The sequence below is a fragment of the Hemibagrus wyckioides genome, linkage group LG10 (genome assembly GCF_019097595.1).
Source record: "Hemibagrus wyckioides isolate EC202008001 linkage group LG10, SWU_Hwy_1.0, whole genome shotgun sequence".
NCBI lineage: Eukaryota > Metazoa > Chordata > Actinopteri > Siluriformes > Bagridae > Hemibagrus > Hemibagrus wyckioides.
This window is the reverse complement of record NC_080719.1, coordinates 3,506,495-3,521,531: the sequence shown is the minus strand read 5'-3', so window position 1 is coordinate 3,521,531 and position 15,037 is coordinate 3,506,495. Positions and strand designations below refer to the sequence as shown.

The window sequence follows — 15,037 nt, the reverse complement described above, 5'->3', positions numbered from 1 at the left end:
TAATCCAGAAAGGGTTAAGGGTTACAAGTCTTGCTTAAAGGCACAACCCCTGTGTATCCCAGTAACCAGTAACCTACTGAGTAAACAGTAACCCAGAGGTACTAAATAGCATTCTGAGGTAAATTTGTTAGCATTAACTTGGTATACTGTGATGCTAGGTTAGACTAGCAGCATTTCTAGCAGCTAAGATAATTGGCCAAGCAGCTAGTCAGATTCTTGCTAACGGTAAATAATGCAGTCTTACACAGTCTGAGATTGTAATCTGAGATTGAAATCTTCAACAAGTTCCTTTTCACATAAAAACATGACATTAACTTTTATAAATTTCAGTTCAAAACATTTTTTTTTACTTTTCATTACTTTGACTAGCAGATTGCTGACTTGAATTGAACTTTCCACTTTCCACTTTTGCGTAAGATCTCAAAACAAGTGACACTAACAGTTTTCTGTGACTCAGAAATATTCAGAAATATTGCTGAAAGTGCTTAAAAACCCCTAAATGATATGATAATTGACTTGAGAACGCTTTTTCTTTAGAACTCGATCTATTCATGTGGATATATATTCATATTTATAACCTTACAGACCTGCTGAAATCTCTCTTCTCATTGGTCAGAAAGCTTCATTCATTTGCTATGACAGCATCTCACAGGCATATATCAAATGCACTTGGTGTAATGTTAGCGCTTCTACCGGGATTTGCATGATGGATGTTTCACGTAATCTAAGGTTAATGATAAACAGATATAAAAATGTAGTTTAATAAAGAAAAATTGATGATGATTTCTAGTGTCAGAGGTAAAACTGTAGATTTTGGTGTTCATGACAGAGGACTTTTAACATGACACGCTGTGTGTGTGTTTTTTCTTGTTAAATTCAATTTAATTCAATTTTGTATAGAATTTTTAACTGTTGTCAAAAAGTAGCTGATCCCAGAGAGTGTGATTATGAATCATTTAATTTCTATAACTGTGTTTTTATTAACTTCAAGAGAGAAAAAAACGAGTTGGTGATGGAACAAATGTGTAGAGCTAGCTGCTATAGCATAAGTGATAACAGAAACTATCTTGCTTTGTGGGCATTAAACATAACTATAAATAGATAAAAAAAAGTATGATATGTCATTTGTTTAAGCAACTGGTGGCAAACTGAAGAGGTATAAGTGGAATAAAACACTTATAGGAAAAAATACGCTTTGTTGTGGTAACAGTAGCATCGCTTCATGTAGCCACCTCATCGTTGATTATTTTTCTATAAAAGCACACCCTTGACGTGTTTTATTCCCTACATACATTTAGCCAGCTTATTATTGAGTATTATTCTGTTTTAGTCTATTTGCTATTCACCAGGATTTGAGTTTCATCCAAACATCTAATAAATAGGCAAAATATTATTGCACACATTTAAATAATGAGACTAACTATTTGAATAGTTGGATTATTTTCAAAGGGTGAAAGGCCAGCGCAATTGATTTAGCAGTTAAAGAGCTTCTCAGTTGCAAACATTAGCGTAAAGCCTGCAGTCCCACTAGGCATCGTTTCACAGCAGCAGGAGCCTGGGTGAGAAACAGAAGAAGGAGAAGAAGAAAAAGAACCTCGCAGTCAGTTTTCCATTTGAAAGAAGTTCAGTTCAGTAAAACATTATCTGAATCCACAGCCGCCGTTTTGAAGACAGCCGGTGATTTCCTGTCTGCAGGAATATGTGGGGATGCGTGAGGGATGAAATCTTAATCCTGTCACTTTATTATTACAACTGCACATTACTGAGAACAAAGTAAACCCAGTGAGGGATGGCGCTCGGGTTCAGACAGCACCGGCGCTGTCTGTTTCCTTCGCGTGATCAAATGACGCTCCGTAAAACAGAAGAAACTCAGCAACTAATTGCCCACGACTCTGTTTACGTGTACCTCAATCCGCCAATTTTCAACCCTGCTGCTTTTCCGAATCTGCGGTTTGTCACGATGAAATACAGAGCGTCTCGGGTCTCAGCGTGCTGCAGGAACAAAGATGATGAATAGCTAGAATGATATTTCGAAATATAAAGGTTTCGAGCTGGATGTTTACTCAGCCTGCACGTGGAACCGGAAAGAAATGACATTCCCGCTTGTTTTGTTGTGTCTTTCAACCCCGACTCAATTTCATACGTCTCAATTCTGTGCTTATAAAGACATCTGAAAACGAGGTGAAAACAAGAATGATTGCGGGAAAGCTGCGCCTTCTTGTTAGTCATAAGACAAACCTGGAGTGGAATGCGATACACTGTCGAACTGCAGGAAGGTCATTAATTCTGACAGGGGCAAGACAGAGTCGGTCAAAATCTATGATAATGTATGCAAATGACCTCGCAGGAGAGTCTTCAGGAGGACGGTGTACGCACAGGGAATATTTCCCAAAACATCCGTGACACCCAGCCTTTATTTACTTTCCGCTTTATTTAGCAACCGTTGTTGATCAGATCAGTTGAACTCAAATATTACAGTTTGACTGACAGCATTTCTGTGAGATCAGACCCCAGCACCATCCTCGTGAGTGAATCCTCGAGCTGTTCATCTGGCAGAAAAGACAGTTTAAGCTATAACGCCTCTCTTTTTTGGGGTTGAGTCTTCTGCTGTACTGCTTTCAGGTGTGATGATGTAGGACATGTCTAAGCTGGTGTAGCATATGGCACATGAAAACTCAAACCTGTGAGCTCAAACTGTCCATCATGAATCACAGGAACTTCATGTCTTATGTTGACATAACCTGGGGGTCATGACACCCCTGGGGCTTTTGAGAAAACATAATGGCAGCACCTACTGGTGACAATTCAATTCAATTTATTTGTAAAGCACTTTTGACAATGGCCATTGTCTCAAAGCAGCTTTACAGGTGTATGGAAATGATAAAGTTTGCCCTAATGAGCAAGCCTGAGGCGACGATGGCAAGGAAAAACTCCCCGAGATGATATGAGAAGAAACCTTGATAGGAACCAGACTCAGAAGGGAATCCATTTACATTTCTGGCAGACACCCTTATCCAAGGGAACTTACATTTGATCTCATTTTATACAATTAAGGGCCTTGCTCAGGGGCCCAACAGTGACAGCTTGGTGGACCTGGGATTCAAACTCAGAACCATCCGATCAGTAGTCCAACACCTTAATCACTAAACTACCACATTCCTTTGGTGTCCTTAAGGTGTCCCCAGGTCCATTTTGGTGTCCTTGAGGTGTCCTTAAGGTGTCCCCAGGTCTATTTTGGTGTCCTTAAGGTGTCCTTAAGATGTCCCAAGGTCTATGTTGGTGACCTTAAAGTGTCCCCAGGTCTATTTTGGTGTCCTCAAGGTGTCCCCAGGTCAATTTTGGTGTCCTTAAGGTGTCCCCAGGTCTATTTTGTGTCTTTAAGGTGTCGTTAAGGTGTCCCAGGGTCAATTTTGGTGTCCTTAAGGTTTGCCCAGGTCTATTTTGGTGTCCTTGAGGTGTCCTTAAGGTCTTCCCAGGTCTATTTTGGTGTCCTTAATGTTTGCCCAGGTCTATTTTGGTGTCCTTGAGGTGTCCTCAGGTGTAGTTCATGTCTTTAAGATGTCCTTAAGATTTCTCAAGGTCAATTTTTGTCTCCTTAAGGTGTCCCCAGGTCTGTTTTAGTGTCCTTAGAAAGTGGGTCTCACTTGCAAAAAACATTAATAACCACTGTTGTACATTGTTTTCTTTCCTGATTCAATAAGTGTAACAATGCAAGCTCCGATGCAGAGTGAGGATCAATTTGCAGAAGGTTTTCATGAAAAAACTACGGTGGCCAAAAAGTGCAAAACAAAATAACGAATCCTAAAACTAAATAACAAATCCAGAAACACAAGGACAGTTCAGACAAACCAGAAAAGTAGGTATAGTTTGTGAATGGAATTCTTCCCTCTGATTGGACGAGAGGTCTGTCACTCAGGATATACAGGAGGCTGTAGCAGTATAAAGTGGATAGGTGTGTGTATGAATGCAGCTCTGCTCTTATAGTGCTCCTTACATCCTTTAATTTGGAATAGGTTTGTTTTCGAAACATACCTGTGTTCTTTAGGTGTCTTTACACCATTATATGCTATCAGTATATCCAAAATCACGGCATATTAACGTCCTTCTTTAAAGTAGTCCTGAATGAATGGCGGCATGGTGGCTTAGTGGTTAGCACGTTCGCCTTACACCTCCTGGGTTCAAGTCCCGCTCACTGTGTGTGTGGAGTTTGCATGTTCTCCCCATGCTTGGTGGGTTTCCTCCCACAGTCCAAAGACATGTTCTAGGCTGATTGGAGTCTCTAAATTGCCTGTAGTGTGGCAAATGAAAAATGCAGTGTACAAGAAATAAAGTTAGATACACAATTTCCTACTTCCAGTATATCTTGAGTGACAGATGACTCCAAATTATTATTAAATTATGACTTATTATTTACCTCATTAACACACTATACACCCAACACACTCAACACACTCTTCTTTCTCCACGTTTATATCATATTTCATACAATTTTATAACATGTCTCCTTACCGGTATACACAAGTATCTACCAGTATTTGAGGTTAGTATTCGCAACAACAATTATCTCACACAAAAACTATAATAATTCACAAAATTATTCCTCATGAGTCAGTGTAATGGACAATTTATCAGAACGCACATGCTAATTTGTACTCGTTATTTTGAGTCTTATAGGAAATCAGGACCTCGGGGTGTTATTTTATCATTTGTATTATTTTTGGAAAAACAAAAAGAAAAACATCTTGAGGAACATTTAGTAATAAATTTAAAGTAAGAAAACCTGAAAAAGGAAGTTTGTGATATCTGATATCTTGCAAGCAAAAGAGAACAGTACATATGGTAATAGTGGTAATATGGTAATGTATAGCAAAATATGTTATATAAATATTTTAACATATGGTAATACTGTAATTTATAGCAAAATATAGAGAAATGATGTTAAACATATAGTGCATATAGTGTGTTTTTCTTACCTCTACCCTACTGTGCTATTATTCGTTCCACTCCTGAAAAAAAAAAAACTGCCGTAAGAAACAGGAGTGAGAGCATCATCAGGGTTGTTTTTAACTGCTTTCTTTACAAGAAGTACGAGAGCGTGTGCGGTTTTGTCTTCTTCGCCCACGCTACAGTAGCTGTTTACTGTATACTTGTACAGAGAGATAAAATGAAAATGCTAATTTAGTTCTATAGCCTAGCCTATGTGGACTCTTGAGAATGGATACTCGTTTCTGTCCGTACGTTTTACGCTAACGGTGAAAAAGTGAAGCGTCTGGAAAGTAAGTAGCTGGTTTGACACGTCAAGTTTAAAAAGTTTTTGTTCATTCTGTATAGGGAGCCAATAAAAAAAGAAGAAGAAGAAAACACAGCACTAAAATCAGTCACTCGAGTTGAGACTGATTTCCTCGCACATTTAATGATCAAGCTGTTGTATAGCTGTGTGTCCTAGTGAAAGAGACAAAATCCTAATCATTTCAGTTTGTAATCAGATACAAGCTGCAAAAATATCTGAAAAGCTTCTGCACAGTGGTCCGAACAAAACATTTAAAATCCTCATGCCATGATTTTGTTCAGTAGGTTAACATATTTCTTATGGAAGAGGAAGTAAGCACATTTGACTGATTTACATAACCGATAGAATTCGAGATATTAGCCAGGGAATGAAGCTAAATATGTAAAACATTAAAGAGATTTTAGACCTTGACAAGAGCCTTTAAGGGTGATTGAGCTGCAGCTTCATCACCAGGAGACATCTAAAGTGGATGAGTTATAGATAAAATGCTAGAAAATCATAATTCATCGGTGTGAAATGGCGACATTCAGTCATTCAGGCACTAAACTGCCTCAAGCTGGTAAAACAATCCAGGGAAAATGCACACGAATGCCACTCCCTTATTCCCAATCAAGAGACACCTGGGAAAGGGAACAGTGTCCAGGAAGAACAACAGCAAAAAATAATCAGAACAACAAGCTGTTCCAACAACAAGCTGTTTCTGTGGAGCAAGTCCCAATCCTGAGGGCGGGGCACATACACACATAGAGACCAAGTGGTTAAAGCTCTGTGTTGCTGATTGAAAGCTTGGGCTTCAAGTCACTGCATTGCCAAGCTTCCACTGCTGGACCCCTGAGCAGGACACTCACCACACCTCCCCAAAGACCTTCTGCACCCCCCCCCCACTCCAGGGGCGCTGCATTATGGCTGACCCTGCGCTCTGACCTCAACCTTCTAAGGATGGGATAAATAAAGAATTTCACTGTGCAGTTATGTATATGTGTCATATATCCATGTCTAGAACACTAAGGGACAGTAATAAAAAGCGCTGAAACACCAGTTTTGAATTCAAGGATACATCATTTTGTGCAACCAGAATAAAATGCGATTGAGAAAATGTGACAAAAAAAAAAAAGAAGTGAAACGTTAGTGAGTGTGTGCGGATGTTGGATGTGGGATCTGGCACCATTCGTAGGTTGCGCATGATTTTGCTTACATACGTTTAAGCACAGGAAGTCTAGCTGCTGTATATACGTCGAACAAAGAAGCCTAAATTCCAGTGTACATCGACGTAGGCGTCTTACGTGTCACATCGCTACCTCGCTCAGCATGACGGGTTGTTCCTTGTGTAAATCCAAGGCCATAATTATGCCGTCAGTTGTTGCGTCTGCTAAGCTCCAGGTCTGCGTGCTAAACTATGAGCCATCGTGTCTTCTTTTGTACACATGATTCACTGTAGCGTGAGTCAGTCTCAGTACACACTGCTGTGACATTGAAAGTGTCAGATAACAATACATTAAATCAGACCTCCTCGCTGCGCTGGAGTCAGACTGAATGAAGCAATTATTAAGAGATTGTACAGCTTTATTACATGGTGGCTGATGAATAGCTCAGAATGTTAAAATGGATAAAATGGTCAGGCTCGAAATAAATTACATGACCGGCTTTGTCTCAGATTTCATTCTAATGCATAAGGAACTTCATTCATATCAGTATTAAGCTTTTAACCACAAGGTTAACAGGTTAACACGTGCTTCCTCCAGTGAAAAAAACACTTGTATTCACCCAAACACTGGCCGCTTTAACACATTTGGATGAAAGTGCTTTCTGCCCTCTTCCACATACACAAGCTCTCAGACTCCATGAGAGTCACTTGAGGAATTTCACTTGAAAAAATTCCCAGAGCTAAATTTCTAGAGCTTGTCCCAAATTTGAAAACTCTGACCTTACATTCTCTACTGCTGCGGTCGTTGTTGTTCTTTCGACTGCGCCCTGTTCAGGGCCGCCACAGTGTATCATTTGGTCTGGGAGTTTCAATTTGGCACGGGTTTTACAGTGGATGCACTTCTACTGCAACCCTCCTATTTTATCCGGGCATGGGACCGGCACTGAGAGTTAACTCGACAGTGGCTGGGTTATCTCCCTGCCCGGGAATCGAACCCAAGCCTTGGCAATGACAGCGCGGGATCCTACCACCAGGAGGCATTCTCTACATACAATAATCTAGAAAACAAAAAGGCAACCCGATAAAGCTTTGGTTTGCTTGAAGGCTACATGAGGATACATGATTTTAAAAAAGAAGCAGTACTCAACAATTGCGTATGTTGTTGTTGATCTTTCAGCTGCTCCCTACGCGTGAGAGGGGTCGCCACAGCGGACCAACTTGTCCGCACAACAACTTGGCACATGTTTTATGCCGGATACCCTTCCTAACGCAACCTTCCCATTTTATCTGGGCTTGGGACTGGCACTGCATCCAGTGGCTGGGGTTTGGGCACTGGCTGGGAATTGAAACCTGGCCTTCCGCATGGTAGGCGAGAAATCTACCACTGAGCCACCAGCACCCCAACTCAACAATTTTGTATATATAATAATGTGTAAATATACAGTAGATATTGTGACACAGTGCTAGGTGATTTTTTATGTTGGTGTAGCACCACATGGATGCATAGCTCTAGTTTCTGAGGCAGGATACATGTGTCAGCCAACTTAAGAAGCCTTTTATTATCCCCACACACTTTTTCAGCAAAGTGAAATTCTTTTCTTCACATATCCCAGCTGAGAAATTGAGTCAGAGAGCAGCTCTAATGCACCATTGCTCCTTGGAGCCTTGTTCAATTGCCCAACACTAGCAGCTTGGCAATGCTGAGGCTTGAACCCCAACCTTCTGATCAACAACCCAGAACCTGTCCACTTGAGCCACCACTGCCTCCAAGTAAGATGTCAGATATCACACAGTAAGACGGTCGGGGGCAGTTATTAAATTAAATATTTTTAAAAACATTTTCAGTGTGTTGTCTTTTTTGTACAATAGTTACAAAAATCTCTGTCATGTTCCAGAGATTGCAAGAAATGCACTAAAGCTGTACCTTTAAAACCCTGATTACAAACATACTGGTTTAATTTGTTCTGTTATTAGTTCTTTGGTCTTTTCTACTGTATTTAAATTGTACACTATATGACCAAGTCCTTGCACCTGAATATTTGTACTGGTTGAGTGTCCCATTCTAAACTTATTCCCCTTTGCTGTTAATAAGCTAAACCTTCTCTACTGGTAAAGCTAGATGTTGGAATGTAGCTGTGTGTATGATTTGTTTTCGTTCAGCTACAAGAACATTAGTGAGATCAGACTCTGATGTTGGGATGTTAAAGAGACTCCAGTTCACTTCATAAAGGTGTTCAGTGTGGTTGAGCCAGAGTCAGGGATCAGTGCAGGACACTAGAGTGCTTCCAGTCCGACCTTCACCTAAACAACATGTACTTATTTAGCTCTGTGCTTTGTGCACAGGGGCATTGTCATGCTGGAACAGCCTCTTAAAGACATTCTATACAATAATGTCCTGGAGGAAGAGCCACATATGGTTGTGATGAACGTTTGGTTGTATGGTGTATAATAACAGGTTATGGATCTGAGTAGAACAAGGCCTCGAGTGCTGGCAGCGATGCTCAGAGTGCAGCTCATACTCATGCTTATGCCTGTGGGCGAGTTGAGGTGCTGGGGTTTAGGATGTACGCAGAGAGGATGTAAGCTATTAGGCTTTCTACTCTTAGCTTTTCCAGTTCCCTCTCAACAGGGAAGTGCCATTGTCATGCAAATCAATACTGGCTGCTTAAACCGAGTGGGAGCGAAACCCACTCAAATCTGATTTTGTGTCCAACTCACATCTCCCTCTCTGTATGTTCCCTCCTTACCTTCTCTACCTCTCTGTCTCTTTGTCCTTTCGACAATGTTATGCTTTATCTTAACACAAGCATTTACCAGGACTCTGACTTCTAGGTGCTCTACATACTGTGCTCTATGCCGTGCCACATTTCTGTACTATTAATTTATTTATAACTCTTGGGAATATGCAGGATTGTTGTGCTCTGCAAATCAAATAGTAAATATTCAGCAAAACCAACAAGCCAGATGCAGGAATCTTGAACAATGCAAAGTGCAGACACTGACGAATCCCGGCTAAGTTTAAGAGCAGCGAGATCAAGTTATTTTTATCAGCTCATCCATATTCATGTATGCAGTTGGATTCAATTTCATGCTTGTAAAAGTTTTAATGCTTTCTTCAGAAGAGCGAGGGATTTCAACAAGCAACAAGCGACAAAAGTGACAAGAGACATTTTTAAAAAAATTCTATGCAAATTATTCTATATAAAGATCGATTTCCACACACGGATGCATTCTTGGACCAATCCAATGGCATCTGTGGTCCGACGTTTTTCTTCAGTTCCTCATCAGAACTTTAGTACCTGGAGTTGCGCTTATTCACTTTGAAAGTAAATTGAAAAAGTGCAATTATTCAGTTAAAAAGAAATACATATAAAGATGCTGGTCTGAAAGTTGCGAATAAATTTGATCAGCAATTTTTTTGTTCAAATGATGAATTTGCCTCAGCTGGAAAAACAAGTCCCATCCACTGGTTTCCTTATTTCTGTGTAGGATACATTAAATTTACATGTAACATTTTGGGGGTGGTGGTAGCTCAAGTGGTTAAGGCTGTGGGTTGTCGACTGGGGTTTAAGCCCCAGAACCACCAAGCTGCCACCGTCAGGCCCCTGAGCAAGGCCCTTGACCCCCCCTTCCTGCTCCAGGGGTGCTGCATCATGGCTGACCCTGTGTTCTGTTACCCACCCCTCCAAGGATGGGATATGCGAAGATAGAATTTCACAGTGCGGTCATACGTATGTGACAAATAAAGGCTACTTAAAAACAAATATCTTTATTTTTGCTATCGTTGCCATGGTGATGTTTGAGGAAAGAATGTTTGTTAGTGTTCTTCAAAAAATGGAATGAAAAGTTGAATGAAAGCTTAAAAAATAGACAACCACAACCAAATGACTGATGAACTTGCTCCTGTTTTGTTGTGTCCATGTTGATGATTGAATGCCTTTGTCATGTCTCACTCAACAGTGGTGGCTAATATGAGGCTCATATGGAAGTAGACACTCAGGACATAAGTATTTCTGTTTTTAGCCTACTAGGGGCAATGTATTCATAGAAAAGTTCCAAAAAACAAAAACGGTTATTTTTTCCACACAGTTGTCTGTATCTTTAAAGTAAATGTTGATATCAAACCCATTTCTGCTCTCTAAGATGCTCCGAGTGCTTGTTCATCTAAAAAGCAGCTCAAATTTGATCTTCAACCAGTAAAATCCTGTGTAAGGTTCTCCAACAGAGGGAAAAACACATGTCTAAAACATGTCTGAAAGCCCTGACTCATTATATATCAAACTTGTGATGATAAAATAATTCATTTGTTTACACTGATTAAAAGTTTGATTGAAAAAAATCAATATTCAAATTTATTCTTAACATTTTGTAAAATGCTGATTGTCCCTTATGTAAGTGATTACTACACAACTACACACAAAATCACTACTCTCCAATTGCTTAGTGCAGCAGTAGAAGGTATCAAGTGTACGACTACTTTTTTCGCCAGGGAAAGTGAACAGAGTCTGAAATCTGAAACTTTATCCATACGGTCCACTTAAGAGCCTTAAATGTGTTCAAAATGTACAATATATTTATTTGTGCAGCTAAAAGAGACATAATAACAGTACAGGAGAACCCTCGAGTGGTACTGTGTGTACCTGTTATCACTTTATATTTATCACAGAGCTTAGAAATGCCAGCAGAGAACATTTAACACCACAGGAGCTGTTCAGAAACTATTAGCCAAACAACCAGTGTCTGGTTCGGACTAATTTCTGTGAATAAATCCCTGAGAAATGAAACATAAAAAAAGACTCTGATGCTCATGTTTTCCAGTGACCAATGCTAGCTGACTGAATGTGGTAGCTATGTTAGCGTTTAACTGTGTTAGTGATTAGCAGATGCTAAAGACTAGCATTTACCGTGTAGCAGTGATTAGGTAGTGATTAGCAGTTGCTAAAGACTTTTGACCCACATGATTTAAGAAACAGAAATGTTTTTCCAAATTAAGACTGTTTTGTTGACTCCTTTCTAGCTAAACAAAACCTAGCTGGGTAACATACTAATTCCGTTAGCTAAAGATTATGTCTTATTAAGACTATGTTGATCTTTGCGTTTGTTAATGAGGGTGCAGGTGTAGTGATATACCTGAGATATAACTTCTTGGATTAAAACATTTATTATTGTACACTGATGTTTTTAAAAGGTTTTTGCTCCTCTGAGGGATAAAGGTTTCACTTTTTTAGCATGCTAAGTTTTTAAATATTTGAGATACGAGTCAGAAAAACAGACAGTGTTCCGATACAGGGGTGCAACATGCTTCAGGGTTTAAAATAACTAGTTTATTCCATATATATTGTATATTTTACAGCATTTAAAGCCTTCACTAAGCTGCGTTTGTCATCTCGTTTCTCATTCAGCTGGATCGTACTGAGGTGATCAAGAGCAACCTGAACCCAGTGTTTGCCAAAGTCCTGCTGTTAGATTACTACTTTGAGGAGGTCCAGAAGCTGCGTTTCGAGGTCTACGACATTCACGGGACCCACAGCATCGGCACTCGCGACGATGACTTCCTGGGGGGGATGGAGTGCACGCTCGGGCAGGTAAGACACTTGTGTGTTAATGTTTTTTTCCCTTTCAGTAGAAATCCAAAAAATGAGCAGGTATTTTTATATCTCTTTAACAGATAGTGGCTCAGAAAAAGATGGTGAAGCCATTGTTACTGAAGTACGGAAAATATGCCGGAAAGTCTAGCATCACGGTGAGTTCTGCTTTAGATGCATCAGTTCTGCTACAAAATATCTGTTCATATGATTTTACTATCAATATTTCAATATATCATGTGTATCGATGTATCCATTTATGGCTACTTTTAATGTTGTGGAATTTCCACATTAAAGCAGCTTACAATCATTTCACTTGAAGTTAATAAGCTTGTCGTGTTACTGAGGAACCCCATGTGGAGTGTGAGCTCCTCTGTCCTGAAAGTCAGGATGCTTTTACTGTAATTTCAACCACATATATAGCTGATGAAGTACACTGAGAAATGTAACAGCATTTCTACAGGAGCCTGGAGCTACATAAAACAACACAGAGCTAAGGACTGAAAGTGAGTCCCAGCTACATAAAGGGTATCGTGTGCAACCTAGTGCAAACAGTGCAAACAGACAATACAGAACAAAACACTTCAGTACAGGATAGATACACATAATACACAAAACAGCTGCAGTTGGTGGCAGTTTGAAATGTGTGCAAAAACAGAAACAGCAGCAATTTAATTGTAAAAATGTGTAAAAACAGCATGTAAACATTTATAATATGGGTGTTATAGTTATAGACATGGATGAATTGAATTGAATTGAGTTCGGAACAGTTTAGTTCACACAGTTGAGTGAGTGTGTGTGTGTGTGTGTGTGTGTGAGTGAGTTTGGAACAGTTTAGTTCACACAGTTGAGTGAGTATGTGTGTGTGTGTGTGTGTGTGTGTTCGGAACAGTTCAGTTCACATAGTTGAGTGAGTGAGTATGTGTGTGTGTGTGTGAGTTCGGTACAATTCAGTTCAGTGGATGTTAAGGAGCCTGAAGGCTTGAGGGAAGTGTTATAGAGAGCTGACGATGGAGACTCCTTCCAAAGTTACCATTTTAATAAACTCGACCAGCCAGAGCTAGGCAGAAGAACTCCATATCAGCTTTTATTAACCAATGATCTCCAAAGAGGGCATCTGACTGACATGTAAATCGACCAATCACAATTCATTTTGTTTATCATCATGTTTAGGGTTGTGAAAATGTACAGCTGATGTCCTGACAAAAAACAGACCACTGTGAAACTGTAAATGGTTTATTTAAGAAAGTCTAATAAAGCAAAAGAATGAGCCGATACTGTGTACTTCGGAAAATTTGCTGATCCTCATAAGTGCTAATTGTCACAATTATAAATAGGGATATAGAGCATCACAACGACTTTGTTTCCAGGAAGACGTTAAAAAACACACGTCTCCTGGAAATCCTGTAGAATCAGATGACAACTTCAAAACTGCTGAAGCGTTTCCAATTTTGTGTGCTGTATACATCAGACTTTCAGCCAGTGGTTCCTGGACCTACCATTTTGACGATCTTTTTTGTGGACCAGACCCTGGGAAGGAGTTGTTGCTATGGAAACGATAATGTATGAACTTGCACTTGCCGCTGTCGCTGTTTCTGTTGCATCAGAAACATTTCTTGCTCATTTTGATGCGTCCAACTCAAACAATCAGCGAGTTAGAGAGAGAGAGAGAGAGAGAGAGAGAGAGAAAGATGAAGATGAAGACGAGGGTGGAAAAAAGAGCAAAAACACCATCTACAATAAAACATTACCGGCAGACATTTTTTTTTCGGAAGGTCCTCCATTAAGGTGTTAATAGATTTGAATGGATGTTCCTGAGTGCTCACCCAGAGCAGGTAAATTACTCCAATTATCATGCTGTGTGTTCAGCCTGAAAGCTTTCAGGCTGCAGTGGAACAGCATGTGCAGAATTCCATGGAGTTTTCTCTCCAGCATGAGGAACACTGTGGTGATGTTAGGACAAAATGCAGAAGAAGAAGAAGAAGAAGCTTTGGGACATGCAGTAATAGGAAAATAATGAATATTTCGGTTGTTACTTTTTCTCATCCTGAAGTGTTTTCTTCCTCTTAAACCAACACAGTTAGACTTGTTATCCGTTTATAGGCGCATTACATTTCATCTTGTAGAACATCCACCAAACAAATTAATTCCTGTTCTGACTTTACTCCTTACCAGCCTCTCTTTTTCCCTATTATCAATTTTTTGTTACCATAGAAACGATAACGGCATAAGAACAAGGGCATTAATATAATCCCAGGACCAAACTGAACAATCCGAGTTAAGTATTCAACAGCTAATAATGGTGTAAATAACTTTAATGTATCTAATGTGCTAGGTTTCACAGACGTTTCTTCGGTCACGTAGATTTAGAATATTAAGATATTAGTAACAAAGAAATAACTAACTGTAACTATAACTGTTCAAAAGTTTGTATCCCCTTTTCTGAGCATGATTGCATAGTTAACTTTGTCACAGTATCTATTAAATCTGTTCTTTACGACTTAATTACAAATAATTAACATCTCGATGGTGTGAGGCAAAGCAACATGAAGTTTCCACGATGGAGCTGATTAATTTCCTGCAACAGAGCATCCCGAAGAGTGTTTATTCAGCTTTCGGCAGGAAGGAATTAGTGCTAAGTCTATAATGAACTCAGAAACTACACAGCCCTATTAGTTCCTCAAGAGCTCTTGGTTGCTGTTGTAGAAAGGACATTATTTACAGTTACATTATTTACTGTCCAGTGCCACCCAAATGAGGAAGTTTATCCTCTCCACCGCCGACTCAGGCTTCTCATTAGGGATTAAATAGTAACTTCCCTCAGTTTTTTTTTTAACTTAACTTTAAACTGTATAATTTTTTCTATGTTTCTATACTTCTGTAAATCTGCTTTGAGACAATGCGCATTGTTAAAATCACTATACAAATAAATTGAATTGAATTGAATTTATTCCAATAATTATACCTCATCAATTTGCCAAAATTTATTTATTAAAGAACGCATTACCTAGCTGTAAC

The 15,037-nt window shown here is 39.5% G+C and overlaps 1 protein-coding gene across 3 annotated transcripts in view; it reads left to right on the top strand.

The window, feature by feature from the left end:
- Nucleotides 1–15,037, top strand: part of cpne7 (copine VII) — a 77,112-nt gene that overhangs the window by 10,000 nt on the left and 52,075 nt on the right. For all 3 annotated transcript variants that reach the window (XR_009205906.1, XM_058401444.1, XM_058401443.1), the window contains exons 3-4: nt 11,837–12,019; nt 12,103–12,177. Coding sequence is in view for 2 of the 3 variants with exons in the window: in XM_058401444.1 (XP_058257427.1) it covers nt 11,837–12,019; nt 12,103–12,177 (258 nt within the window). In the remaining variant the exon portion in view is untranslated. The remainder of the gene's footprint in view (nt 1–11,836; nt 12,020–12,102; nt 12,178–15,037) is intronic.